At 51.8% G+C, this 25,742-nt stretch overlaps 15 protein-coding genes across 15 annotated transcripts; 6 read left to right on the top strand and 9 right to left on the bottom strand.

Annotated features, from left to right (window-relative positions):
• Window positions 1-536: 536 nt before the first annotated feature.
• M431DRAFT_249902 (hypothetical protein) lies at window positions 537-1,430 on the bottom strand. The gene has a single exon (XM_024913776.1). The coding sequence runs from the start codon at window positions 1,153-1,155 to the stop codon at window positions 685-687; it is 471 nt and encodes a 156-aa protein (XP_024770004.1). The 5' UTR covers window positions 1,156-1,430; the 3' UTR covers window positions 537-684.
• Window positions 1,210-3,574, top strand: M431DRAFT_499159 (hypothetical protein; the record flags this gene model as incomplete). The annotated part of the gene is made up of 4 exons (XM_024917766.1): window positions 1,210-1,250; window positions 1,415-1,516; window positions 1,630-2,213; window positions 2,313-3,574. The coding sequence occupies 4 exons, from the start codon at window positions 1,210-1,212 to the stop codon at window positions 3,572-3,574; spliced, it is 1,989 nt and encodes a 662-aa protein (XP_024770005.1).
• Window positions 3,575-4,763: 1,189 nt separating this feature from the next.
• M431DRAFT_511900 (hypothetical protein) lies at window positions 4,764-5,383 on the bottom strand. Its single transcript, XM_024919757.1, has one exon. The coding sequence runs from the start codon at window positions 5,260-5,262 to the stop codon at window positions 4,873-4,875; it is 390 nt and encodes a 129-aa protein (XP_024770006.1). The 5' UTR covers window positions 5,263-5,383; the 3' UTR covers window positions 4,764-4,872.
• A 442-nt stretch (window positions 5,384-5,825) lies between these two features.
• M431DRAFT_511901 (hypothetical protein) lies at window positions 5,826-6,702 on the bottom strand. The gene has a single exon (XM_024919758.1). The coding sequence runs from the start codon at window positions 6,394-6,396 to the stop codon at window positions 6,067-6,069; it is 330 nt and encodes a 109-aa protein (XP_024770007.1). The 5' UTR covers window positions 6,397-6,702; the 3' UTR covers window positions 5,826-6,066.
• Window positions 6,703-6,774: 72 nt separating this feature from the next.
• M431DRAFT_541135 (hypothetical protein) lies at window positions 6,775-7,367 on the bottom strand (the record flags this gene model as incomplete). The annotated part of the gene is made up of 2 exons (XM_024921094.1): window positions 6,775-7,225; window positions 7,286-7,367. The coding sequence occupies 2 exons, from the start codon at window positions 7,365-7,367 to the stop codon at window positions 6,804-6,806; spliced, it is 504 nt and encodes a 167-aa protein (XP_024770008.1). The 3' UTR covers window positions 6,775-6,803.
• Window positions 7,368-8,370: 1,003 nt separating this feature from the next.
• On the top strand, window positions 8,371-10,901 carry M431DRAFT_95533 (hypothetical protein; the record flags this gene model as incomplete). The annotated part of the gene is made up of 2 exons (XM_024924716.1): window positions 8,371-9,861; window positions 9,924-10,901. 2 exons carry the CDS (start codon window positions 8,371-8,373, stop codon window positions 10,899-10,901), a joined length of 2,469 nt encoding a protein of 822 aa, XP_024770009.1.
• Window positions 10,902-11,018: 117 nt separating this feature from the next.
• Window positions 11,019-11,486, top strand: M431DRAFT_249953 (hypothetical protein). Its single transcript, XM_024913777.1, has one exon. It carries the CDS (start codon window positions 11,149-11,151, stop codon window positions 11,416-11,418), a length of 270 nt encoding a protein of 89 aa, XP_024770010.1. The 5' UTR covers window positions 11,019-11,148; the 3' UTR covers window positions 11,419-11,486.
• A 1,340-nt stretch (window positions 11,487-12,826) lies between these two features.
• Window positions 12,827-14,742, top strand: M431DRAFT_499164 (hypothetical protein; the record flags this gene model as incomplete). Its single annotated transcript, XM_024917767.1, has 3 exons — window positions 12,827-13,704; window positions 13,780-14,230; window positions 14,302-14,742. 3 exons carry the CDS (start codon window positions 12,827-12,829, stop codon window positions 14,740-14,742), a joined length of 1,770 nt encoding a protein of 589 aa, XP_024770011.1.
• A 140-nt stretch (window positions 14,743-14,882) lies between these two features.
• M431DRAFT_249987 (glycoside hydrolase family 27 protein) lies at window positions 14,883-17,167 on the bottom strand. The gene is made up of 5 exons (XM_024913779.1): window positions 16,870-17,167; window positions 16,476-16,746; window positions 16,135-16,346; window positions 15,783-16,025; window positions 14,883-15,692 (listed from the first exon to the last, which is right to left on the bottom strand). The coding sequence occupies exons 1-5, from the start codon at window positions 16,966-16,968 to the stop codon at window positions 15,024-15,026; spliced, it is 1,494 nt and encodes a 497-aa protein (XP_024770012.1). The 5' UTR covers window positions 16,969-17,167; the 3' UTR covers window positions 14,883-15,023.
• On the bottom strand, window positions 16,804-17,495 carry M431DRAFT_249977 (hypothetical protein). Its single transcript, XM_024913778.1, has one exon. The coding sequence runs from the start codon at window positions 17,306-17,308 to the stop codon at window positions 16,952-16,954; it is 357 nt and encodes a 118-aa protein (XP_024770013.1). The 5' UTR covers window positions 17,309-17,495; the 3' UTR covers window positions 16,804-16,951.
• Window positions 17,496-17,795: 300 nt separating this feature from the next.
• Window positions 17,796-18,527, bottom strand: M431DRAFT_534001 (hypothetical protein; the record flags this gene model as incomplete). The annotated part of the gene is made up of 1 exon (XM_024920908.1): window positions 17,796-18,527. The coding sequence occupies one exon, from the start codon at window positions 18,525-18,527 to the stop codon at window positions 17,796-17,798; it is 732 nt and encodes a 243-aa protein (XP_024770014.1).
• Window positions 18,528-19,151: 624 nt separating this feature from the next.
• On the bottom strand, window positions 19,152-20,753 carry M431DRAFT_95086 (hypothetical protein; the record flags this gene model as incomplete). Its single annotated transcript, XM_024924657.1, has 1 exon — window positions 19,152-20,753. The coding sequence occupies one exon, from the start codon at window positions 20,751-20,753 to the stop codon at window positions 19,152-19,154; it is 1,602 nt and encodes a 533-aa protein (XP_024770015.1).
• Window positions 20,754-21,429: 676 nt separating this feature from the next.
• M431DRAFT_511906 (hypothetical protein) lies at window positions 21,430-21,849 on the bottom strand. The gene has a single exon (XM_024919759.1). It carries the CDS (start codon window positions 21,717-21,719, stop codon window positions 21,540-21,542), a length of 180 nt encoding a protein of 59 aa, XP_024770016.1. The 5' UTR covers window positions 21,720-21,849; the 3' UTR covers window positions 21,430-21,539.
• M431DRAFT_95524 (hypothetical protein) lies at window positions 21,752-22,469 on the top strand (the record flags this gene model as incomplete). Its single annotated transcript, XM_024924714.1, has 3 exons — window positions 21,752-21,847; window positions 21,924-22,247; window positions 22,317-22,469. The coding sequence occupies 3 exons, from the start codon at window positions 21,752-21,754 to the stop codon at window positions 22,467-22,469; spliced, it is 573 nt and encodes a 190-aa protein (XP_024770017.1).
• A 1,088-nt stretch (window positions 22,470-23,557) lies between these two features.
• On the top strand, window positions 23,558-25,046 carry M431DRAFT_95162 (glycoside hydrolase family 27 protein; the record flags this gene model as incomplete). Its single annotated transcript, XM_024924670.1, has 2 exons — window positions 23,558-24,132; window positions 24,191-25,046. 2 exons carry the CDS (start codon window positions 23,558-23,560, stop codon window positions 25,044-25,046), a joined length of 1,431 nt encoding a protein of 476 aa, XP_024770018.1.
• Window positions 25,047-25,742: the final 696 nt, after the last annotated feature.

The following is a 25,742-nucleotide window of genomic DNA, read 5'->3' on the forward strand; positions in this document are numbered from 1 at the left end:
CGGTACTCGTACAGTGCAGTTGATCTCGCCTCAGAAACTTGGCCTCCATCTGACTGAGACTTTTGGGTTTTTGTTCCATGTCGCCTTTTCTTTCTTTAGGGAGCGGCTTGTCGCGTGCCGGTTCCACGTGTTTTGGCTGAGCCTATTGTTCTTTTTCGGAGACGCCGAGAAGCCTCTTTTCCTTGAATGTTCTATTTTCTTATTCTTGCGGGCAATCAACCCCGGACGCTCGACAAACTCAATGGAAAGGAAAAAGCGCCTCCATCCTCATCCTAGTCTTCCGACGGACGGCGTCAGAGTGAGCCATGGCCACAGACTGCGCAGCGCACCCGCACCAAATGGAATCCTTTGCGTTGGAAAAATCCAAAGCCCTCGCCATCCCTGCTAGCGGCCCATGGATGGCTCCATCCCATCCCCCCATGCGATTCCCCCAGTCCTTTGGGGCCAATGCCACTCAACTGGCCTGAAGCCTCACTCTCACTGTGTGACATTTGCTTCGTTCCGGGGTTTTCTATTCTTTTTCTTCGCCTCCCAGCCAGTGTGTTCGCTGCTCTGATCGTTCTGGCGCCACTGCTTCAGCGGTTTAGCCCGATTTCTTTTCCTTAGCCAGCCCTTTTCCCTCTTGCTCCCCAAAACTCACTCATCCTGCTTCCATGACTTACTAATTATTGCCTGTACCTGCTTTTACATCCATACAGTACAGTTCCATACTATTGGCGCTCCACCCGGCCTTCCTGGTGCTTCTCCACGTCCAAGGAACAAAAAGCGAAGCGGCCAGGTGGACCAAGACCGGACCGGATCAGACCAGACCAGCACCAGACGCCCAAGCCATAACCAAACCGGCTTTTCTGTTACGCGCAAAAGAGTTGATTCCCTCCGGCTAGCCGTTTGTACTGTATTGTACTTGCGTCTGCTCCTTGCTTTCTCTCCAGCTCTTTCGCTCGTCCTTCTCCATCCCCCTTCTTTCGAGTCTCGTTTTTGCCCTCGAATCAAAGCCAGAAAACTCCCCGGGCCGATTTTCCCAAGGCTGCACGCACTACCCAACTCACCACTCGCTGCGACGTATCGTATCCGCTCCCCCGTCTTCCGTCCCGCCCTCTGCAATCGCAGCTCGAGCGAGAGATTGCCAGAGGGGGATCGGGAAGATCCCCACATCTTTTGTGTGTGTTGACGCTTCCCCGGATTTGCTCGCCGTGGCCCATCACCGCCATGTCATCATCGTCGCAAAGCCGGGTCGACGAGATTACCATGTATGTGATGGCTCTCCTTTCCCCAGACATGATTTGTCTTGTTCTTGTTCTTATTCTTGTTGTTATCGATGGTGATGTGATGATGACACTTTATCAATACCATCCACTGTGTCTTTTTCGTCTTGAAGTCACCTGCTGACCGCATCTCTCTCTCTCGCCCGCAGAGCCTCGAATGAATATCATGTCTCGTCGTCCTTCTCGGCCGAGGCCGGAGAAGACCGCCGCAAGTCGCAGCGTGTCAATCTCAATGCAAACACAGAGGCAAAGTAAGTAACAAATGTTTCTCCCACCCGTGTTTCCCACGTGGTGAGAGGCCCCTCCATTCGTTCATCTCGGAGCCCATCTAATTGCCGATCCCTTTTTTTTCTCCGTGTCTTAGAATCAAGAACCCACTCGTCGGCATCCCGCGACGAACTCTGCTGGCCGACGTCGACGAATTCTGCCGCACCAAGAACTTAGAGGACCATCGCGACATCATCCGCAAGGGCGCGCTGGTGGCCCAGGATCCCACCGGCTACGAGGACATCACCGGCCCCGAAGCTCTCAGCCAGAGCGAGATTGATGCCCTCCGCAACGAGGTTCTGCACAAGTGGCGCGTTCCCTGGACCTTGCTCCTGACCGTCGTGACATGTTCCGTCGGCGCCGCCGTCCAGGGCTGGGATCAGACCGGATCCAACGGAGCAAATCTCGACTTCCCGACGGCGTACGGCATCGGCGCTAACACCATCCATGACAAACTCATCGTCGGCCTGGTCAATGCCGCGCCCTACATCGGCACGTCGTTTCTCGGATGCTGGTTGTCAGATCCCTTGAATAACCACTTTGGCCGCCGGGGCGCCATCTTTGTGGCTGCCAACTTTTGTCTCTGGCCGGTGATAGCGAGCGCATTCTGCAATTCATGGCCTAGGCTGTTGATATGCCGCCTGTTTATGGGCGTCGGGATGGGCGCAAAGGCATCTACTGGTAAGTTGCCTTTCTTGATCTCTTCTAGTCTTGAATTCAGGCTGTTTCAAATCACATATAAGGGCGTATTCGGTAAAACTGACTTGATACAATGAACAGTGCCCATCTTTGCCGCAGAAAACTCGCCGGCCCCTATTCGAGGCGCTCTCGTCATGAGTTGGCAACTGTGGAACGCATTTGGCATCTTTCTTGGGACGTGCGCCAACCTCGCCGTCAGGGGAATTGGCAAAGAAGCGTGGAGATATCAGCTGGGGTCGGCCTTTATCCCCGCTGTGCCGCTCGTCGTCCTCATCTACTTTTGTCCCGAGTCGCCGCGATGGTACATCAAGAAGAACAGATACAGGGATGCGATGCGATCTTTGCTCCGCCTGCGGAACGACCCCGTCCAAGCTGGCCGTGACATTTACTACATTCACGTCCAGCTCGAAGTCGAGGCCGAGTTTATGGGCAATGGCAACTACCTCCGCCGATTCATTGAGCTCTTTACCATCCCCCGAGTCCGCCGCGCAACCTTGGCAGCCCACACGGTCATGATTGCACAGCAAATGTGCGGCATCAACATCATGGCCTTTTATTCGTCTACCGTTTTCCTGGACGCCGGAGCGAGCACTACTGGGGCGCTCTTGGCCTCGTGGGGGTTTGGCCTGGTCAACTTCTTGTTTGCCTTCCCCGCCGTGTGGACGATTGACACCTTTGGCCGGCGATCTCTGCTCCTATTCACCTTTCCACAGATGGCGTGGACGCTGCTGGCAGCAGGGCTTTGCAACTTGATACCCGGGCAGGGTGGCCTTCATCTGGGCTTCGTTGCCTTCTTCATTTACCTGTTTGCCGCCTTCTACTCGCCCGGCGAAGGGCCCGTCCCGTTTACATACGCGGCCGAAGTCTTTCCCTTGTCTCACCGTGAGGTAGGCATGGCATTTGCCGTGGCGACCTGTTTTCTCTGGGCAGCCGTGCTGTCCATCACCTTTCCCCTAATGCTTGCTAGGTTGGGCGTCATGGGTTCGTTTGGGCTGTATGCGCTCTTTAACATTATTGCCTTGGTCATGATTTTCCTTTGGCTTCCGGAGACGAAGCAACGAACGCTGGAAGAGCTGGACTACATCTTTGCGGTGCCCACTCGGGTGTTTATGAAATACCAAGTGACCAAGACGCTGCCGTGGTGGTGGAAGCGATGGATCCTTCTTCAGAAAAACGCGACCCTCGAACCCTTGTACACACTGGATGTGGCCGAACACGTCGACACGGACGAAGGCGAAGACAAGTTTGAGAATGACAAGGCCAAGGTCGAGCTGAAGGACATGGTTGGCTTTACACCAGCGGCTGTAAACGCCAGATCGCTCTCTCCCGAAGCTACACCATGATATCTCTTTGGGACCCCCTTTTTTGCTTTCAGATCATTTTGATAATATTTTCCCCTTTGCGATTTTCAGATGGGGCGTTTTATTTTTGCTGGTTACTATTTAGGCGTTGATTTTTGGGTTTTGGGTTGTTGATTAGCGGGCGTGTGTGTGTTCATTTTTTCTCGACTCATGATACCACGGAAAGAAACGGACGGAATTGGGATGACTACGGCGCATGTGGGAAGCGATACCCCCAAGTCAAATGTGTTTTTGAAAGCCTTTGGCGTTTTTTTCTTTCTATTATTTTGTGTTTTGCGGCAAAGCACTGTTTTGGATTGGCGTCGAGTATTCGGGTATCTTCATCATGAGCGGATTAAGAGTGGAAGGATATGGAGATGGGATGGATGGGTCTGTTTGGATGAGCATGGCCATCATTGAGACTTGTTTTGCTTTGATTTGAAGATTATATGTACACATTACGACATTATCCCCCAAAGATTAGATGACGCAGATATACTATAGTATATAGTATGTGAAGAATGAACAGCACAGATAACGCCTGTGCCATTTTGTACAAATCTTTTCATGTCATCTTTTACTTGTACAAATCTTCTCATTTTTATCTTTTACTTGCTCACCTGTTTACTTGTTCTGTAGCTCTACGTCATCTACACCTAGCTGTGATGGATCCCACCCATAACAGCTCCCCCATCTTCTCCCAGGAAGGGAAAGCTCTGCGACAAAAAAAAAAAAAAAAAAGGGCTCCAATCTCGTGCATCTGCCTTTTCTCCGCAGGGGGAACTTGACCGTGATTCGACAGTTCTGGCGGCGCGATCGGGATCTTGGAAGGATTGCTGGTGCCGGGTTCTGCGGAATAGTCTAAGCAATTGGTATACTATAACATAGCTATGTTGCATTCCGTCCCGGTTTCGCGGGGTGGAGCTGAGGAGCTGAAAGCAAGGCGATAGATTGTGCGGGTATTAATAGAACGATGATGATGGTGGAAGAACGTCACATTTCGACCCACTGCGGTCCGGTAGGGTATTTCGATATGAGATCTGGGGCACGTATATTTTATGTTTGGGATCTTAGGACAAAGCTTGGTTCATCTTGGTCTCTTTGTCTGGTTTCCGTCTCACCGACGGTGGAGGTTGTGGGCGGGAATCGCGGGTTCAGCTTCACGATCCGAGGTTGCATGCGCAATGGTTCCGATGATATCATAAGGGATACATCACATTCATCTTTCAGCCAAAAAAGCAGCCTCGGCAATCTCCCTCTTTTATGAGGGGGAGCACGACCATCATCTGCACTCATCTTTTCTAATTTGAGCCCTTGATGTGCAGCGTTATGACGAGTGCGGATTGGATCGACAGCAGGGGTGCAGCTGTTACCAAAAAAGAGAGCTGACGGGGCGATCCTTTTTGATCTGAGTCGTTTTTGAGAAATGTCTGGTTGTGATCGGAATATGGGACCACAAAGGGTGAGCAAGATGAGGATCGCAGGGCTTTGATTGGACCGGCGTGAGTGAGCGATACGAGAAAGATAGGACGACGACAGGACGAGAATGCACTGCATCTGCACGATGCAATCTGCAGAGGGAACCATGCGTTGGGCCTGGGATTTGCCTTTCTCCCCGCTTTTGGAGGAGGCGGGATGTGGGCAGATACGTAGCGGTAGAGGAGGTGTTTTGTTTCGCCTTGTTTTTTCATTTTCTCGCAATTATTGAACTTAGATCGTACTGCGGAGGGGGGGACCGTGGTTCTCCAGATTGTAGCTAAAATCATCGTATGAGTACTGCAAACCGTGAGTCATACCTTTAGATCTATGCGGGAAACGGGCACCCCGAATTGTATTTGATTGCTGTTATGCGCTTCGTTTGATATAGAGCGATAAATGGGACGAGCATGATGCTGTGAGATGGTGTTTATGCACGTTGGCTTGCCGTTAATAAGTCGCGTCCAAGGTGGTGTGCTCTAGCGGGATGGCACACCAAGGGCTTGGTTTAGGCGGTTGTGGGAATGACAGAGGCGATCAGCCCTTGATTTTGGAATGGACGAGAACCACATTGAGCAGACTAAAGTGAGTACAAGAGAGAGCGGTGGCGTTGTGGGCGTCAAGATAACGACCGTCCCGCTGTTGGCTGATATGGAGGCGTCGTCTTGTGTCTCGGGCCGTGTCTGATTCAGTCCGGCCGGTGCAAGGAGGAAGAAAAAAGGCGTTCAACGTCTCTGGTGCGAACACATGTCAAACTCGGTTGAACAAGGTTTTGGCCGCCGTTTTGTCTTGCGAGTGTAGCGCCAGGAGAGGAGTTTAAGGGGGTGAAAGAACGTTTTGCAACCTGTTGTTAGCTCAAGTTCTGGACAATGCCGTCTTGGCTTTAGCAGCCCTGGTGATGGATCCCACCCCGTTGTGTTGGTGGAGGCATCGCCATGGGCCCGGAGTAAATACTTGTGAAAAAGTATTTCTTTTTCTCTTTTTTTGCGTCCGTGTGTCTCTCGCTCGTCTTTTGAGTGTCAATTCGGTTCCAGGTCCCAGACAAACAAACTTATCGCCGCGATGGCGGGTGAGGCAAACAGAATAGGGGAATTAATCGAGCTGAAAAGCAAAGACCATAGTTGGGCATTCTTGAAAAATAGCACCGCATGCAGCCGCAACTCGTATCGGGTGTCCATCTCATTAAAGCCGTGTCTCGTTAGATGGTAGCATTCGGCTTTCTTTTTTGCTTTGCGAATCTTGCAAAATGCCAGAATCCGCGAGTCCATGACAAGCAGCTCCACTTGGCTGACGTGACCCCATCCGTGTCCAATTTTCAATCCAGCAGCTTCATTAGTCAAGAGATCCATTTTGCAAGAGTAGCTGAAGTGAGCAGCAAAGCGACAACCTTGAACCTTGGAAACAAAAGAAAAAAAACGTCGCGTGGCCTGTGGTTCGTTCCCACTGTACAGCCTCTCTTTGTGGCAGGGGTTGGGACAGGCTTTGTGTGGTCTGTGAGAGGCGAGAGAAGAGAAGAGAAGGACGAGGGGCCCTGCTGGTGGACGGATGAACTGCCGGGCTGGGAAACGAGAGGAATTAAAAGAGAAAAGAAGAAATAATACGGAAAAGCGGATAAGGAAGATGTAGTAATCGTTTTGAAGTTGGTTCCATAGATGTTTGATGATCCGTGATATGAGCAAGTTGAGGTTTGCGTGTGCGTGTGGTATCAAAGTTCCTTGCAGACGAGAGCTTTTCTTAGCACTCCTGACGACAGATGTCACTGTACAGCCAAAATGTCACCGGCTGCGACAAGTGTGCGTATCGGTACACGCTTAGCACGGAAGCCTGCGCTGGTATTCGGTACCTCCATGTGCGCCATGCGTGCCGTCCTGCAGCCACCGCGACTAGTACATGTACCTGTTCCTGGCTCTTTGCAGCTGGCCAGGGCCTGACTGGCAGGACTGGCCCCCCGTAGCTTAGCGGCTGCTCCACTGTGGCCGCCTCGTATGCAGTACCTGGCACGCCTGTGCTCCGCTGCCCAGCGCCCTAGGTACCGCCACCAGCCACTAACAGCACTTCCGTGCGACCTGCAGGTGGTACCGGGTACTTGCAGCGCTGCACTTTCCCGCACTTCCTTGCCCTTTCCAGCACCTGCCCGCATGTACCTGCAACCTGTGCCGATCGCCCCTTTCATCGGGCCTGCCACGGTCCAGTGAGATCGAGCAAAACCTCCAGCTTGTTTCACCAGTCACCACTCACTCAGTCTGTTCCTTTCCTTCTTCTTCGTCCTTTTAAGATCGCCTGTTTTTGCAGCTCGATTCCATTTATCCCCTCTCCACATTTCTACTCCTCCTACTCCTCCCTTCCACTCGTTTGGACTGATATTCTTTAACCCAACTGACCGGGTCTTTCGCTCGTTCTCCTGGTTCACTCATTTTTTATATATCCTGAAACACCCCTAGTGTTCTCGGTACTACTTTGCCTAGCCTCCAATCATCTTTTTACTACGCCCTCTCCCAGCTCCTCTACGGTCCTGTCAAGACTTCCTCTTGCTCTACCTTTTTGTCTTCCTCTTCCCTTTATTCTTCCCTTTCACGCTCGTCTTTGTTCTGTTTGCCCTTTGCAGACTGTCACTCGCTTCGCCTATCCTAGCCGTTGGCACGGGCCTTTGTTCTGACCTTTGCACTGCATTGCGTATTCGATTTCCTCGACGACAGCTTGTGCTTCCTCGTCACCATCAGCTCAATTGTGCATTTCCTGCAAACCTGATTAGCCTGGAGCCGGTCTTCAACGGCTTCTGCATCCGTGGTATCTGAAACGTCGCGTTCGCCGGTTCTTTTTATGCCCCTGCGGTGGCATTGATTGTCAGTTCATATTAGGTGGTAGCGCAGCATTTTTGCACACCATCGACTAAACTCGACGTCCTGTGTGGATATCCTCAGCTTTAACCACGGCACCTAAGCTATCCTTGCAATCTTCACAAGAACGAATAGCCCCAGCTTTTCAAGGCATCAAAGTTGTCAATTCGAAACATATCACGGCCTATTTATAGTAGGCAACGCTTGTACTCTGTATAAAACGACGTGCACCGCCCCTCCACCTCTAGGCGTGCACCTGTTGCGGAGTAGGGGAAACTTCACATGGCGCAACGTCAAGCCTCTCGCGCCTCACGAAGCTCTGCTGGATTCATCCCTCTTGACGGAGGCGATCTTCGCGACATGGACAACGGCGGCATCCCCCTCAACCCCTTGACGACGGTCAAGAGTAACGCGTCAACCACAGGAGCCAGGAAGCCCACCATGCAAGGCACCCGCAGCCATGACGAGCACAACGAGAAGCATGGCATGCACCACCGCCATGCTGGCCGTCGACGCAAGATGGACGATGAGAGCCTCAAGCGTAGGCAGACAGGCGACGAGGCCAAGCTCAACGCCATGGGTCGGCTCTATGCCAAGATCGTCGGCTTCTCAGTCATCACGCGGTACATGGTCTACGTCGTGCCGGTTGGCATCTTGCTGGCTGTCCCGCTCATTGTACTTCCTCTGACCGGCCACAAGAACGACATTTACCTTGGCAGCCACGACAAAAGCAGAGGTCCTCCTCTGTTCAAGCTCTTCTTGTGGATTCAAATCTCCTGGCTGTCTCTATGGGGTGTCAAAGCCGCCGCCTGGTTTCTCCCTCACGCCTTCATGTTCTTCTGTGGTATCGTCAGTGCTGGCACTCGCAAGTACGCCACCGTCTTGAGCAACCTGACTATTGTCATCTCCATCTTCTTCTGGGGCCTGGCTTCTTGGCTCACCTTCAAGAGCATCTTTGCCCAGGCCTTCTCAGATGACATTACTTGGGTTGTCAACCTCGAACGTGTCCTCGGCGCCTGCTTCGTCTCCTCCGCTATCCTTCTCGGTGAAAAGGCCATTGTTCAGCTCATCGGTGTGTCTTACCACCAGCGGTCCTTTGATAATCGCATCAAAGACTCCAAGAGGGAAATTCACCTCCTGGGTCTCTTGTATGATGCTTCCCGTACTCTGTTCCCCATGTACTGCCACGAGTTTGCCGAAGAAGACTACATCATCGAAGATAGTATCGAGATGATGCTTAGACGGAAGGCTGGCAAGTCCGCCGTCCCTGGCGCCGTGGCCCCTATGAGGATCATCGGAGACGTCGGCCGATTTGGTGACAAGGTGACGTCTGTCTTTGGCAATCTTGCGAGTGAAATCACTGGCAAGCACGTCTTCAACCCCAACTCGGCCCACTCCATTGTCATTGAAGCTCTCGAGAAGAAGCGATCGTCTGAGGCTCTCGCCAGGCGTCTCTGGATGTCCTTTGTCATAGAAGGCAGAGATGCTCTGTTCCCAGACGACGTCGAAGAGGTTCTTGGTCCAGCATACAAGGCGGAGGCAGAAGAGGCCTTTGAGGCCATTGATACTGACGCCAATGGGGATATCAGCCTCGAAGAAATGGTCCGCAAGGTCGTTGAGATGGGCAAGGAAAGAAAGGCAATTGCCGAAGGAATGAAGGATATTGGACAGGCCCTCACAGCATTTGATAAGGTCTTGCTGTTCGTCGTCCTGCTCATCGCCGTCTTCATCTTCTTGTCCTTCTTCAACAGCAGCCTTCTCACCACCATTGCTACCGCCGGTACCGCTCTTTTATCTCTTTCTTTTGTCTTTGCTGTCACCACCCAAGAATTCCTTGGTTCTTGCATCTTTCTATTCGTCAAGCATCCCTATGATGTCGGTGATCGCATCGAGATCTCAGGTACACAGATGCTGGTTGACCGCATTTCCCTCTTGTACACCGTCTTCACACGCACCGACAAGATGCAAGTCTCTCAGGTAAGGACACAAGCCGTCTCCGAATAGGGTTTTTATGGGACAAACTAACGTATTTAAACCAGGTCCCAAACATTGTTCTCAATAACCTTTGGATCGAAAACGTGACTCGAAGCAAGGCCATGTCGGAGACCTTCTCCGTTGACGTTTCTTTTGATACCTCATTCGAAGATATCGAACTCCTTCGTAACGAAATGGAGAAATTTGTCCGCTCGCCCGAGAACTCTCGAGACTTCCAGCCCGACTTTGGCATTGGTATCGGCGGTGTCAATAACCTTGACAAGTTGACCCTGAAAATCAGCATCAAGCACAAATCCAACTGGCACAACGACCGCGTTCGGGCCACTCGTCGCTCCAAGTTTATGTGTGCTCTGGCTGTCGCTATGAAGAAGATCCCCATTCTCGCTCCTGGCGGTGGTGGTGAGGCCTTGGGCGGACCCACGAATCCTACGTACTCTGTAGCCGTAACCGACCAGTGGGCTGCTGACAGCCGAGACAAGGCGGCCAAGGCAACCGATGCTTCGCGAATGGTCCCATCAAATGCGGGTCAGACCCCCGAAGAGATTCAGCAGTCGGAGAAGAACGCCGTCGCAGCCCTCAACACCAACCGATCTCTTGTCCTCGAGACCTCGGGCATGTGGGACGCTGATGCTCGCTCCATTGCGTCTAGAGATCCATCAGACGAAGTAAGCGCGGGAGATTTGAAAAAGGAGAGCAGCCAGCGTGGTGGCAAACGACGAGCAGGAGAGGGTTTGACCGGCCTTACTCCGATAGACAGCCAGCACTCGACCTTCCCGCAGTCGGGCACAAGTCCAAGAATAAGAACCTTTGACGAAGAAGCTCAGACCGGGATGCCGGGATCTCAGTTTGGCGCTCACCACGAGGACGGTATCGGCCGCCATTCTAGCTACCGAGGCCCCAGCTTCGACGTGAGCCGTACTGAGGACACCCTCCACCTTTCTCCATCGTTGCATGTCCCCAACCGTGGCGCGAGCGTGGGTCGACGCCAACGAGGATCGTCCACGTCCCATGAGGGCCAGTAAAACCGCATGAAGCAATACACTTTCTCCTTTTAGATAAAGGGAGACGGATACTCAGTCTTGGAGCAAGCACGCTCCGAGCGACTTGAAGTATTCTGTTCAGATTGAAGACCTCCTCCCTGGCGATATTTTTCACTACGGATGGAGTTGCAAATATTCCATTTCTTTTTCGGTATTAAACGGTCATGTTTTTTGTTGTTTGTTTGAAGAAACACGAAAGCAAAAGAACAATGTTTGGGACAAGTGGTTTATGATTTGTACTGCGTCAAAAGAGGCCCTGTTGTACGCTACGAGCACAACGAAGGGCGAGCTGGCTATTTTTTTTTCCATCATGGCGGGAGAGGAGGAAAAGCATCAAAAATGGGAAACTTGGATTGAATTAGACGCGGAATCAAGACGCTGTGGGCCAGTGCTGGCACCGCTATATATATCACGGCATGATTTCTTCTACTACATATTAGCTTTTTTAGTTTTAGCACCCTCTCTTCTTCTTCTTTGTCTTGTTAGTTTTCACATATAACAATAGATTTGCCGTTATGCCTTGGCAACCTCGCTTCGTTTGCACTTTTGATTGATGGCTGGCTGTTTTATGATACTATATTCGGCTAATTTTAGTCTCGTGGCAAGGCTCACTTGGATGTGCCCCGGGCCTACTGGCAGCTTGTCTGGAATAAACCCCGCCATTGAATATTAATTGGCGTAAAAAGAGAAAAGGACTATTACTTCTATCCATTATGCTAAACCGTCTTGATACGAGCTTACCTTGTATCTTGAGTTATAACCAGAAGCCTAGACCTGGATACATGGATGCCATTACCCCAGCCGATGACTAAGCCCTTGAGTTCAGGAGTTCTCTGCCCAACTTCAGCTCATTTGGTGTTCAACTACGTTCAACTACAACGTAACCTCTTCAACTTATCCGAAGACTAAGATGAAGCTGTCAAGTGATTGTCACAAAACACGGAAAACGTCTGTTGCTCTCGCGGCGATCCGTTTGTGACTGATTGCTTTTCCGAATCCTGGGGAACCAAGTGCCGCTCTCCTGGCACATCACCGCCTGACTCTTTCACATTTCGCTAACCCATACCGCCTCATATTATACGCAGCTTGACATGGGCATGCTCAGGCCACTTGACGGCACTGGACCACGGCTCCGACTCGCCGACCCCTGGCAATGATTCCCGAAAATCCCATGCGTCTGTCTGCATGCATAGCGCTGGCACCAGTTGAGCCAAAGCATCCCCGCAAACTTCTCCGCACGGCCAATGGCTCCATCTCCACACAATGGTCTGTGATGGTAGCCCGAGTATTTCCCCAAAAAGCTAGCTGGGGAGCTCTATTCCCTGAATCCGTCCCCACCATCAGCACTGCTCGAGGCTGTTCGGAAAAGGTGCGCCTCTGGCTCGCCAAAACGGTTCCAATGGCGAACGTTTGTTGCGAAGACGAAGCAGAAGCCCACCCGAGCTAGGAAAAACGTGGCGGCCACGATCGAAACAAGAAGTGACGGTGGGAAAGGGGGGGTGGGAAGCATTGGGATCCGAGAACCTGCGGGGGCTGTGTCGTCGAGATGCATGTAACGCTGGCCCTGTGAGGCGAGCCGTCGGGAAAAGGAAACTTTTTTTTTTCTGGGGGAGACCCTTTTCTTTAGATATTACCTTTCGTCTCGAAGCTAACAGAGACGTGAGTTGCTTCTTTGTGGATGTCATTTCTTCAACTGCACTTTGCTGCTACCAAGGGACTATCTTGCAAGCTGTTGATTGTCAATTGCGAGTCTGGCATCTGACTGCGTGTTTGGTTGATGACCTAAACCTACATTGAAAGATTGTCCGATATAGGAGGAACGGCCTCGTTGCATCTCCAAGCATCTCATTGTCTTTTGTCTTGACTTGACTTATCACCACTATAATCACTCTAAACACACATTCACGATGTCGACTACACCAAACGTCACGCAGAAGCCGCCGCAGCAGGTATGCGACAACTGTCGCTTCCGGAAAATGAAGTGCGATCGCGGTCTGCCGTGTAGCAACTGCGTCGTCTCTTCCATTCCTTGTCGATACTTACACACACTTCGGCGCAAAGGGCCAAGGGGAGGCAAAGGCCGTCGACTGTCTCAAATCAGGCAGGGCCTCACAGAACCAGACAAGAACCACTTTGAGGTCAGCACGCCGAGCACACAGATCCAGTTCAACGCCTTGGAAGATTCAAATCGAAGCCGACCTGCCAGCCAGCAAAACCCCCTTCTAGCCCTTGCAACAGCGTCTGGAACGGCGACGGAACATGACAAGCAGAGGCTATCGGTGGCCTTGGCGGCTCATGTGCAGGTGTTTATGAAGCACCTGTTTCCCATCATGCCCGTCGTCAACGACAGGGAACTGCTGACCGACTCGCTGCGCTTGGATGAGCTCTCTCCATCACGGTATGCCTTTCTCTTGTCTCTTTGCGCCGCGACGCGGATCCAGTTGAAGCTGGACAACGCAGAGGAATACGACGAGACATCAGTGGGCATCAACACATCGCTAGACTCGCCCCTTACGGGTGAGGCTCTGCTCACCGCTGCTGAGCAGGCTCGGCTGCAGTTCAACGTGGTCGATGACCTCAGCCTAGACACGCTGCTGACATCCTTTTTCCTCTTTGCGGGCTATGGAAACCTGGAGAAGCATACCCATGCTTGGTTTTACCTTAATCAGGCCATTTCATTGGCTCTGTCAATAGGCTTACACAGTGAGTCGGCCTACAGCAACCTGGAAGAGAGCGAACGGGAAATCAGGCGGCGGATATTCTGGCTATTGTTTGTGACCGAAAGGTAAGCGTGAATTGATTTGAATCGTTTCATCACAAATTTTGAGGCTGGGGAACTAATTCGCATGCCCTATGGTAGAACATATGCTTTGCAGCACAGGCGGCCGGTGATGCTACGCAACACCATCTCAAAGCCGCAGATTGTCGACTCAGACTGCCCTATTGTCATGCACGACTTCGTAAACCACGTCCGCCTATTCGAGTTGCTGCCCTGTTCTCTCTACGAGTGGCAGCCTCACACCGACGGATGCCAGCCTCAAGGTGTTGCTCTCAGCCATGCCATTAGTAATAAGCTATCCGCTGTGCAGCCCGCAGAGTCGGTGATGGAGAGCCAGAGATTCGACACACTTGTCACGCAACAGTGGCTTCGTGTATCGATGTGGCGACTTGCGTTTGGCACCAAGCCAAATCTCGTGTATGGGCAGGGTCTCATGCCCGCCCTTGGCCTGCCGTTTGAGGCTGGAAAGTCCATCATGAAGGCCCTGGGGTCTGTGAGCCAGAGCTCAAAGGACTGCCACGGAATTGCAATTGTAAGTTTAAATAAAAAGATGTTTTCTACGACACAGCGAGTGAGCAGATGCTGACTGAAGATGTTTGGTAGGAACAAAAACTGTTCGACATTGGAATGAGTCTGGCGGACGCATCCATGTCTGCTTCTCCCATGCCCTCTTTCGAATTCGGGCCACAGGACGTTCTCTGCTCTGTCGTCAAGTTCCTGGCTCGCATTCGTGGGTGCCAATCTAATCTGCTACCCAAGCTTCTAAAGCACTCGGAGATGATTCTCGGCTTCTCAAATCCCATTGCCAGCATCGACATCCACTGGCCGGCATTGCTGGAGGAGCCTTCAGGAGGAGTGGCGGAGAACGTGGGCGACCTAGCTGGACAGGGAGATGAATCATCCAGCAGCACAGGCAGCTGGCAGGATACCTGCGATCTGACGATGCTGGAACCTGGCGCGGCGTCGTTTATGGCGTTGGGGTGCGAAGAGCCGCCGTTTGACGCGGATCAAGTGCACTTGCCGGGGCAAGTAGAAATTGCATAAAGAAGTTTAATTGCCAGCCTGAAATAATTTCTTGGAATCACTTTTTCTTTTTTGGTTTTTTTGTTTTCAACATTTCGATTTGGGTTTATTGGGGTGGCTATGAAAATGTTCTATGAAATATGCCTGTGTAACAGTTCTATGTATATGCCTATGATGCTGCCATGGTTTTTCTGCCAAACCATGCCAATCAATCAACAGAGAAATCCCTCTTTTTTGGAATCCTCCTTCATTAGCCTCTTCATCTCTGTCTCGTGAAGCTCAATTAACCATCCAGCTCCTCTTCAAAGCTCATCCTTGAGAAGGCTCTTCCTGGTGGTATCCTCTCCGCTGGTGCTCTGCAGCCTAAACACCTTGGCCGCATGTCTCGGCACCCTGGCACTGATGATGCCACCGGCCTCGACGGCGCCAATCTTCTCGCCAAACAGCCGTGGGTCCCGACGGCTCAGGCCCTGGGCATAGGGAACCTCCGTCGCGTTGTACCAGCCGAGCTTGGTCTGCAGCAGCGAGCGACGAGCGTCCGCATCCTTGGCGTCGAGCAGGGTTTGAGCGTCATGCGAGCTCATGCGAGAGCCGCTGCTACCCCACAGGTCGTGGATGGCCCAGTCCTGCTTGACCTGCGGGGCGGTGCCCACGCCGTCCATGATGAAGACGTCCTCGAGCGAGACGGACATGTCGAGGTCTGTGTCGGCGGCGTTGAGGAAGATGACGACCTGGTCGCCGTTGGCCAGGGGGCCGCTCCAGACGTGCGTCTCGCCCACGCCGTGACGGTCCTTGGGAACGTCGAGATTGCGCGAGATGCGCTGGACGGCGCGGCCACGGGGGTCCTGGTTGAGGGCGATGATGGCGGGGTTGTTGATAATGGCGAGAGAGGAGGCCGTTAACTTGCGGAGGTCGTTGCCGAGGAGCAGGGGGGACTTGAGCGCCGCCCACATGGAGAAATGGGCTTTGTACTGTTTCCATCCCATGTTAATACTTGCATGTAAGTCGGAAGTCACAACAAGAACCATCACGGGATCTCTCTCTCCCCTCTATCCACTTACCTCTTCTTCCGTCATGCCGCCATGGCCAACTTCCAGCATGTCCAGGTCGTTCCACCCGCCCGGCAGGCCGCGGTCGATGTAGGGAGCCACCTTGTTGATGATGGCCAGGACGGAGCAGTGCGTGCCGGGGGCAATACACGCTGGGTCGGCGGCGTTTGTGCACGAACACAGGTCATCCGGACGGGCGAAAGAGTCGTAAATGTCGCCCGAAATGCGCCAGGAATTGGCAATGGATCCTCCCCACTGCAATGCGACAAGACGTTAGTCGTCTTGCTCTTTTTCTTCTCTCTTGCGTTCTTAGACTGCGCAGCTTCCGTGACGGAAGCCAAAGACAGGGGGGAAGGAGACTTACAGTGTGAACGTAGTCCTCGCCCCAGCTGCATAGGCTGTATAGGATGGACCGGCCCGTCTTCTTGAGCGCCTTGGCCATCTCATTGAAGCGGTTAAAGGAGATGAGGGGCGTCCCGAACCGGCCCATATGATAGCAGTTGTCGTACTTGAGGTAGTCGACACCCCAGTCGGCGAAGCTCTGAGCGTCGTTTTCTTCGTAATCGAGGGATCCGGCTACATTATCAAACGATTAGCAATTCCTCGTCAAACCAACATCCAATACCAAATATCCACATAGGAAGCGCACAATTGAGCAAGACAGAAGAACAGATAAAGATAAGGGAAGGAAAATGAATAACTCACCATATCGCGCGCAAGTCATCTCCCCAGCGCTCGAGTACATCCCAAACAGAAACCCCTGCCCATGCAGCTCCTCCGCCACCGCGCCCATGCCGTCCGGGAACTTGGTGGTGTCCGCGACGAGCTTCCCGTCGGCGTCGCGGCCCGACGACCAGCAGTCGTCTAGCACCACGTACTTGTAGCCCAGGTCCTGCAGCCCGTATTCCGTGAGCAGCTTGGCCGTGTTGGTGAGGAGGGTCGACGAGACGGAGCAGGCAAACGTGTTCCAGTTGTTCTATTGGAGGAGAAACACACAAAGATCGTCAGCTTTTTGGTTGGTGTGAGTGTGATTCGATTTGCTTCGACTGAGATGTGCCGGGACAGGACGAAAAAAGCATCAGTCACACAAGTAACATACCCATCCCATCTGGGGAGTTCTCGCCAGTCCGTTGTTTACGGCCCGGACGCCGCTCGCAGAGAGGGCCACGAGAAGCCCTTCCTTAGCAGGAAACCTCATCTTGTATCACCAACACACAGGAAACGGTGAATATTTTCTCTTGAAGGGGGAGAAAAGGTATGAAGAGCCGACGGACAAAAACAGAGGAGCGATTCGTTTTATGTCTGCGTCTAATATACCTTTTCGGCTCTAACATCAAAAAGAGCAATCCGCCTCTCCCGCCCCAGGACCAGCGATCAGGTCGGAGGAACCGAAACAAGCCACCGATAGCTATTAAAAGAGAAACAAAGTACAAGATGAAGGACAAAAACAAACCGCATAGAGTCCCCCCCAAACAATTCTCCTCTCCGTCACCCCTACCCGTTATCCCATCTCTCATCCTCTTGCCCCTCCCCTCCATATTCCCACGGAGGATTCGTCTTGGCTTGGTCCCAGCGGCTATTATGCCGTTCGTTACGGTCAATTAATCGGGGACGCCTGTGATTCGTGGCAAATGCGATGGTCTATCGATTTCAGACAAATTGGGGTGGGATCCCGTGGGAGTTTACTCGGGACAAACTGGGGGGTCCACAGATTTAGGTGAGATCTGGTGGGATGAAGATCTTGGCGGCGCTGGTGATTGATTTCGCTGAAAAGGGCAATCCGGGGTAAGTTGGCCGAAGGCAACTGACGCTGCAAGGTATTTGGATATACAATCCAAGCATTAATTATTCTTGTTGTGCAGATTGCTTGGAAAAAGAGCTGACTGTTTGGTGTTTAGAGAAGCAAAAGGCCGTCCCGTGTATGTACTCCGTAGTTTGGGTTGCCGTATCTGGAAACTGCCGTAAATGGCAATCCCATCTACTTGATGGATAACCAGCATCAACAAGTTGTTTCCATCCAATCCATCATCGCTCATATAATCGATAATCGGAGGGCCTTCTCGGTGTAGCATATGCTATTCGGCTGCTGCTGTCGTTCTCTGCGCTGCTGCTGTCGTCATTTGCTCTGCCGCTGCCAATATCTGTGGTACCGCTGCCATTGTCTGCAGTGCTGTCTTCATTGTCTGCCATGTTGCTGTCATCGTCTGCTATGTTGATGTAAATATCTGCGCTGCTCTCGATTTCGTCGGCAATCTTCTTCTCATCGGCATCTTTCTTCTCGTCGCCTTCCTTCTCCTCCGGAACCTCCTCCGGAGCCGAGCCACCCTCTCTGTTTACCCATAGATAAGCTTGGTATGATGTCAGTTCACTATCGTGTATGACGGCAGTGCGTGCATGCTCAATCGCTCTCAGTTCGTACATTCGTTTGAGGCCAGCTGAATGCCTCGGAAACTCATCCACGAGGCAGAAGCGTGCCAGTGCCGACATGAGTCTTACAGCTTTTGGACAGCCGTAAACGCTGCTGCTGCCGCCGCCGCTTTTGCGACGTGTATATTTGGTGCAGTTTATAAGAACATTTGCCACATTTTGCCATCCCAGCCATAATGTCAACGGGTTTTCGGCAAAGATTTCGGTATCAAGACATTCTTGGACGCATTTGTTGAAACAGCTCAGGTTGGGATTATCGTCCCCGACAAATACACAAAAGACGGCACCCATGAGCCTTTTGCACAGCTTCTCCTTGTCATCACCCTTCATCAGCTGCCTCTCATGCAGGGGAGGCAGTGGGCATTGCCTCCGGACTTCGCCGAGACGTTCTTCGAACTATGTGAGAAATTCATCCAGCGAATCAGGGTGCGAAATATGCTTCTCCCATTGAAACTCCGTCTCATTTCTCCGGGGGTCTTGCCACGGGGCCATCGTTTTCGAGGAGAGAATGCGGAAGCGGAATGAAATACGATGAAATACCCAGATATTAACTGATACAAAGAAGAAAGAACAAAAACATATCGGAGGATGATTGAATTTGTAAGAAGAGAGCTTGGGGGATGAAGTCTGGACATTATTTTTTATCGCTTGGATCCTTTTGAATTTGGTGCAAGGGCAAACCAGGAGCAATCATCTACGCAGCAAGTACGAAGTGGCTCCTAGCAGTTTCCTGGTCGTAGCTACGAGAGTTACCACTGACTTGTAAGGTGCAGTGCAGCTTCATTCTTCACAATCTCCGGCTAAAGTTTTACGTTTTACTGCGATGAACAGGTATATAATTATCATAATACGTAATTAGCTAATCTCAACTACAGAGTCGTCCCCCGGACAGATTTAGCCTGTAAAATGACCAAAAATGGCCTCCTTATTAGCAAGCAATCATCTCCCCCCTTCCTATGGCAGAGCATCATTCTGGAAGGCATCGATCTTGTAGCTGGCAAACTTCCTTGCTGGAACGTTGCGGGCAAACAAAATGTCCAGCTCTTCATATGTCCGGTCCTTGGACTCTGGCAACCGGAAATAAGCCCAAACAAAGGTGACGAATGCAGTGCCGCCCCAGACGAAGCCAGTGTAGCCCTTGAGGTTCCACTGAGTCGGGTTCATGAAATATGGCTGCAAGACACCGGCGACAATGCTAGTCACAGCATACGCATTACGAGCCAGGCAGACGGTCTTTTGACGAAGGCGCGTCGAGCCAAGCTCTGCCGGAAGAGCCCAACCGAGCTGACCGGCCGATAGCTGGAAGACAAAGGTCCACACCAATGTCAAGATGGCCTGGGCCAAGCCGACGTGGTGGTTGCTTGTTCGAGCGTTGAGACCGCCAATGATGATGAGGATAGCCGACATGACGCCCATGCCAACAACATATGTCGTACGACGTCCGAAGTAAGGCATAATCAGGACCCAAGACACGATGGTGCCAAACAGAGCCATGCCGTTTCCACCGACACCGAGGTGATAGGTCTGTTCTGTGGTGAGACCAACCTGCTGGAAAAAGTAGGTTGAGTTGTAGGCAAAGTTGATACCGGAAAGGACCTGACCGGCAAACACCATGCAGGCAATCTCGGTTCGGCGAAGCTCAAAGCCCTTGAAGCAATCCCAGTACGATGTACCGACGGAAAGCTGTTCTTCCAGGTTGTTGGTATAGATGATCAAGTTGAGACTCTCCTGGAGCTCTTCCTCGGAGGGATTTGAGCGGAGCTTTCTCAACGACTCCTTTGCCTCCTCGTGGCGGCCCTGACGAACGAGATGCCAAGGGGTATCAGGTGCAAACCAGATAATCGGGAACAAAATCACGGGCCAAACCCACTGGACGGCAAAAGGAATTCGATAAGACCACTCTGTCGTATTATTGACGAGGCCAGCGAAGATACCGGCAGAGATGAGCTGACCAATGATGAAGCACATGTTAGTCCAACTGGTCAAGTACACACGCAAGGTCATTGGTAGGACTTCGGAAGCATATGCTGGCGCGGTTGTGGCAAAGATGCCCCACGGCAGGCCACACAACAATTCGCCGACAAGCAGGACTTTTGTGTTTGGCGCAAAGAAGACGATAAAGACGAAAGCGCTCATAGTAGCCAAAGAGCCCAGAATAACGCGGACGTGACCAAATCTGAGAACGAGATAGCCATTGAGAAGTGTACCGAAAAAGGATCCGACGTTGGACGCATTGCCCAAACCAGCCTGCCAAGGGGCTGAGAGCTGATAATTGTTGGTTGCGTCGTTAAAGTGGCCGTATTTCTTGGCGAATTCGGGGTAGGCGTAAAAGTTGCTCAAGAGGTTTGTATCATAGCCCTCCATAATGACACAGGCAGACACAACCAGGCACCAGAAGATGGCCTTGGGATAGAGGCGCAGAGCCTTGAGCGGATGCAGGTTGTGCTCGGCCTCGGCACCCTGCTTGGCCTTGTCAGCAACCTCATTGATGGCGAGCTTCTCATTGGGCTCAATGGGAAGATCTTCCGCGTGGGCCACGGCCAGTGACTTCTCCATGGCTCCTCTTGATGGTGGAGATTTGAAGATCAAGAGAACAGCCTCCGTGAGATGGCAAAAGAGGGAGGAGAAGAGGGGGTTATCAATCGAAAAATCGTCCGTAAGAGAGACTCGAGACAGACCGGTGCTTGTCTTAACTCCTGTCTCACTCTTCCTGACTCTCGGTCAACTTCCTTTTGAAAAATGACACTCCAACGAGCCTATTTTATAGTTATTCCAGCTTCTTCTCTTCCCCCTCCATCCAGCCTAATAATGACTAGACGCCTTCAAAGAGTCCCTATCATGCTGTTGACAAACTCTTGGCCTCGTCGAAATAGCTTACAAGGGTGGACTCGGCTCATCTTCTTCACCCCGCAATTGGCTATTCCCTACAAGGGTAGACTTAGCCTTACAAGCCTCCCCAGACTTTGTCTTTTTGGCGGCGGTATTGAGGCGCTGTTGTTTTACAGGCAAAAGTATCGATGCCCGATAATTTCCCCTTTTGGGTAATGTGAAAACGGGCGCGGGGCTGGAAGCAAGGAAGAGGCAAATACTTTGGCGACATTTGCAGGTTGACAGGGGTATTTGCAGAGGGGGACTGAGATGAGAATGGTGAAGAAAGCATCTCGCCCTGGCCTCAGGTCGCCTGACGCTCTCAGATGTCTCGTGTCATCATGCGACGTTTGTCTTCTGTGGGCTCCACGAGCCAAATTTTGACTATTGATGGTCTGCTTCGGATGTGTCGCCGAACCTCGACTGGATTGGGTATGATGGCAGCGAGCCTGGAGAGACATCACCCCTCTCTCCCTAGGAGCTGTAGAATGGCGACATAGCTTGATAGGATAGCTCCGGACTCAGTAATTTCTCGGAGTATCTCGCGGACATGTAGGCGATGGTGTTTGTTCCCCGGGAGTGACCCCTTTTGGAATCGTACTTAACAATTCGACTGCAGTAGTTGCTCTCGTTAAACTGATGATCCTTTTGCATAGGCTTCGAAAGAAATCCAGACTGCTGGTGCGATGGACTCCAAAGTCACGGCCGCAACCGTTCAGGCGACGGTGCTAAATGCCCTGTCCGGGGTATTTGCCCAAGGCATTCTGGCATATCGCAGGGGGGTGAGTAAAGAGCCCCGTGGCATCATAATGATTCGCCGTTGGTTGATGTGCTGACATGAAGCCCGCTTGCATGCAGACTTTCGATGGTGTTGATCTCTCTTCCATCTTGCGCTTCATAGTATACACGGTGCTCACAACACCTCCTAACTATAGGTGGCAGGAGTTCCTAGAGCAGACGTTTCCAACCACGACAGAGGAAAAAGAAGACAAGTCTGTCAAAGACAAGCAAGTCCAAGATACTGCGACGGGGAGTGGCGGTAAACTGAACATTGCCAACACGGCAGCCAAGTTCATCCTGGATCAAGCTCTTGGAGCACCGGTCAACACGCTCATGTTCATCTGCCTCATGGGCCAGATGAACCTTCAGAGCTTTAACAGCATCCTGAGTAGTGTCATCAGCGTAAGTAACTGAAGCTACCCCTTCGCCAGCTGTTGATGGAACCCTGGAGAGGCTGACCCAGAGTTGTAGGACTTCTGGCCCATGTTGTTCGCAGGTTATCGAGTGTGGCCGATCGTCTGTTTATTGAACTTGGTCGTCGTGCCTTTTGACTACCGGCAGCTTGTTGGTAGCATTGCTGGTCTTGGATGGGGAGTGTTCCTCAGTCTCAACCAGATAAAGTAGGGGGCGACTGAAGGGAGGAGAGCAGATGAGACGAGACAGAAGACCGATTCAGAAGGTATGAGAAGGATAATCAGAGAAAAGGAGACAGAGCTTGTTCCTGTGGATTCCAGCCATGGCAGCAAGGTACTCGTCAACAGATTGGCGCTCCTTGAAAGGAGGTAACTTTAAGATTTCGGATCGACAGCTGACTCCTCCCTCCTTCCAAGAGGGTAGACGAACAAGAATGAATATTTTGTCTCGCCTCGTTATTACTTGATATCCTGAACGGAGTCGACATTTGCAAAGCAATGCCTTCACGGAAGGATAACCGTCATCGGGTGACCCAGCACTTTAGCCGGCAAACCATCTTCTTCGACCTTTTCCGTCGCCCAACTCTTTTCCGTCTTGGAACTCTCCACCTTTTCCGCCTCCTCGTTCTAGATAGCTTCAATTGTCCCCGTAGTACAAAATACTAAAACTGGTATTTCCGTCGGCTGGAAGTTGCGCTTCGTCCTTAATACGGAGTTCGGCCAAGCTTTTTTCGAATGTAGTTTCTTCGCCAAGTTCCGTTTTATACCCCAGACGGGGTTGTAAATCCCCCGCGATCGCAACACAGGGGTAAAGCATCTCCGCATCGAACCCCAGAAGATCCCCATACTTTGCATTAGATCGGTGTAACCCCCAAATACGTAACTGTCGTAGTGTGTCTGGCCATTTCTGCTGACAGAGCCGAGGAACAAAATAGGCAACGGCATTATTACAATACGGAGTATTGCATCTCTCGTCTTTGGTAAGCCTTGGCAGAGAGCGCCAGAAGCCGAGCAATCCTCCGCTGCAAGTGGCGGAGAGTATACCGCCGGGTTGCCTAATTGTCCCGGTCAAGAGGTATCCGGAAGAATTCATCAATGACGAGAGAAAAACAATGGATAGTATGTAGGCAAAATTGATATAAAATGGCCGTGTAGAAGCTTAATTGAGTATCATTGACGCAACTGCAACCCTCCACTTCCAGAGCTGCAAGCTAGTCGATCCAAAGTGTCTCTGCTTGACGTCCTAGGAGTTCTTTGTGCCTTCTTTTTCTTATACTTAGTTTCGGGATAAGATCAGCCATGACAGGTCGTTTGCTTTCGGCGCTCGTGCTCGGCTTGGGTGTGACAGGTACTGTTGCAGCTCCCAATGCCAAACGGACGTCTAGCCATGGTCATCAGTTGAAGATCATCTCCTACAAGGAGACACCCAATGGCTTCCGCAGCTCCGCCCGTGGATGGAACTCATTCGGCATCCAGGCAAACCCGCTGACTCTCCCCAGCTTCAAGTTTGACCAGGAGCATGTCATTGAGCAGTGCGACCACCTTGTTGGCCTCCCTGGATATGACACCTGCAGCTTGGACTCGGGCTGGTCTGTTGGAGATCACGGTGATGAATACGGCCGTATCCTCTACGACAACACCACCTTCAACATCCCCGCCTTGGCAGACCATCTTCACAGCAAAGGCCTGAAGTTGGGTGTGTACATTGTGCCCGGTGCCTTCTTGGAAGATGTAAACAAGACCATCATTCACACAAACACCAAGATTGGTGATGTTTGCCACGGTAACGAAGGCCTTATCCGATGCATCTTCGACTATACACGACATGAGACACAGCTGTGGCATAACTCCTGTGCTGATCAGTTTGCTAAGTGGTAAGTTTCAAAGTGGTTACTCTCGTGCCAATAAGATATGTGCTCACAACGACATTAGGAAAGTCGATTTCGTCAAACTGGACTTTGTCACTCCTGGATCGCCCGACAATGGTCAGATGCTCCCTCCTGATGGAAGTGGCTCCGTCATTGCATGGCACAAGGCCATTCAGCAGTCCGGCCGCAAGATGCGCCTGGACATCTCCTGGAAGCTTGACCGGACTCAGAAGTTCTTCAACATCTGGAACTCCAATGCCGACTCCATGAGAACCGACCAGGATCTCAACAACAGCAACCAACCTACCTTTGTGTCATGGGAGGTAGTTCAGCGAGCCTTTGACAACTATCGTCAATGGATCATTGCTGGTCTGGAGTTCTTTGACCACCTGAACATCTATCCCGATATGGACAACCTCCTTGTCGGTAACAATGCCACTATCACCGGAATCACGGACGCACAGCGACAGACGGTCATGACACACTACATCGGAGCGGGCGCCAACCTCATTATCGGCTCTGACCTTACCCATCTCGACAAGTTTGGCCTGAACTTGCTCACCAACAAGGCGGCTCACGACGTTGCCGACTTCACTGCGCAGTACCCCATGCAGCCCCGCAACCCCGGCACGGGAGGACAGGATGCCAAACAGCTGCAGGCCTGGATCGCAGGCCCTGCGCCAAACGGAAAGGCCGTTGTTGTCCTCGCTAACTACGGACCTGATCTCGGCCAGGGTGGATTTAACGGCACCAGCACCGGTGACGAGTGGGTTTCGGCTTCATGGGAGGACCTGGGCATCAAGGGAACCTATAGCGTCCACGATGTCTGGAACAACAAGAACCTGGGCAAGCAGAAGAGCGGCGTCAAGGCCAAGCTGGGACCTGGTGAAAGCGTTCTGTTGACTCTGACTCGGGCATAGAGGTCGATGATTTTCGGTTCTTTGGGTGATTAGAACGCCTGATTGAACATGTATTCGCAAATTAGATAGCTAGAGAAATAAAAAAAGACATGTTAATGCAGTACCTCTGAAACGTCATCTACATCCGTAAGCTGTGCTGTCAACATCTGCATCTCAGAACCCACCCCCACTGCATGTCTAACCAATTGCTGCAGGGTGGCCCAACATGCGTGGCACTGTCAAGGATTTGATCTGCAGCATGTCTCACACCCAGATTTGCAGATAAAGAGAGACATGCATGTCGACAGTCCAGCTAGTGGTAATAATAGGAGAGCTCCAGGCGATATCCTCTTTCAGGCCTCAACACTTGCATTAGGGAAGCTTGTTAGTCTCGAAGAGCCACTTGAACTAGCCCACGAGGGTGATGACACGCATTGACGAATCCCGGTGCTGATGAGGACGAAACACATGGCTCGACATGACATGATGAGGGAAAAGCGCCGGACATTCATGCATATCTTGGGCATGATTCAACGTTGTAAGTGCCTTAGTCGTTACACTCCGTACCCTGTAGTAAATGAAGCAAACAAAGGAAATGGACGAATCAGCTCACAGAATATCAGACGGAACACGGAGAAAATAATGATACGCCATCTAACTGTGACATCTTCGTCACCAGCCACAGCATCCAGCCCAACAAAACGCCGCACCAGCGGA

The sequence above is a fragment of the Trichoderma harzianum genome (assembly GCF_003025095.1).
Source record: "Trichoderma harzianum CBS 226.95 unplaced genomic scaffold M431scaffold_14, whole genome shotgun sequence".
Classification (NCBI taxonomy): Eukaryota; Fungi; Ascomycota; class Sordariomycetes; order Hypocreales; family Hypocreaceae; genus Trichoderma; species Trichoderma harzianum.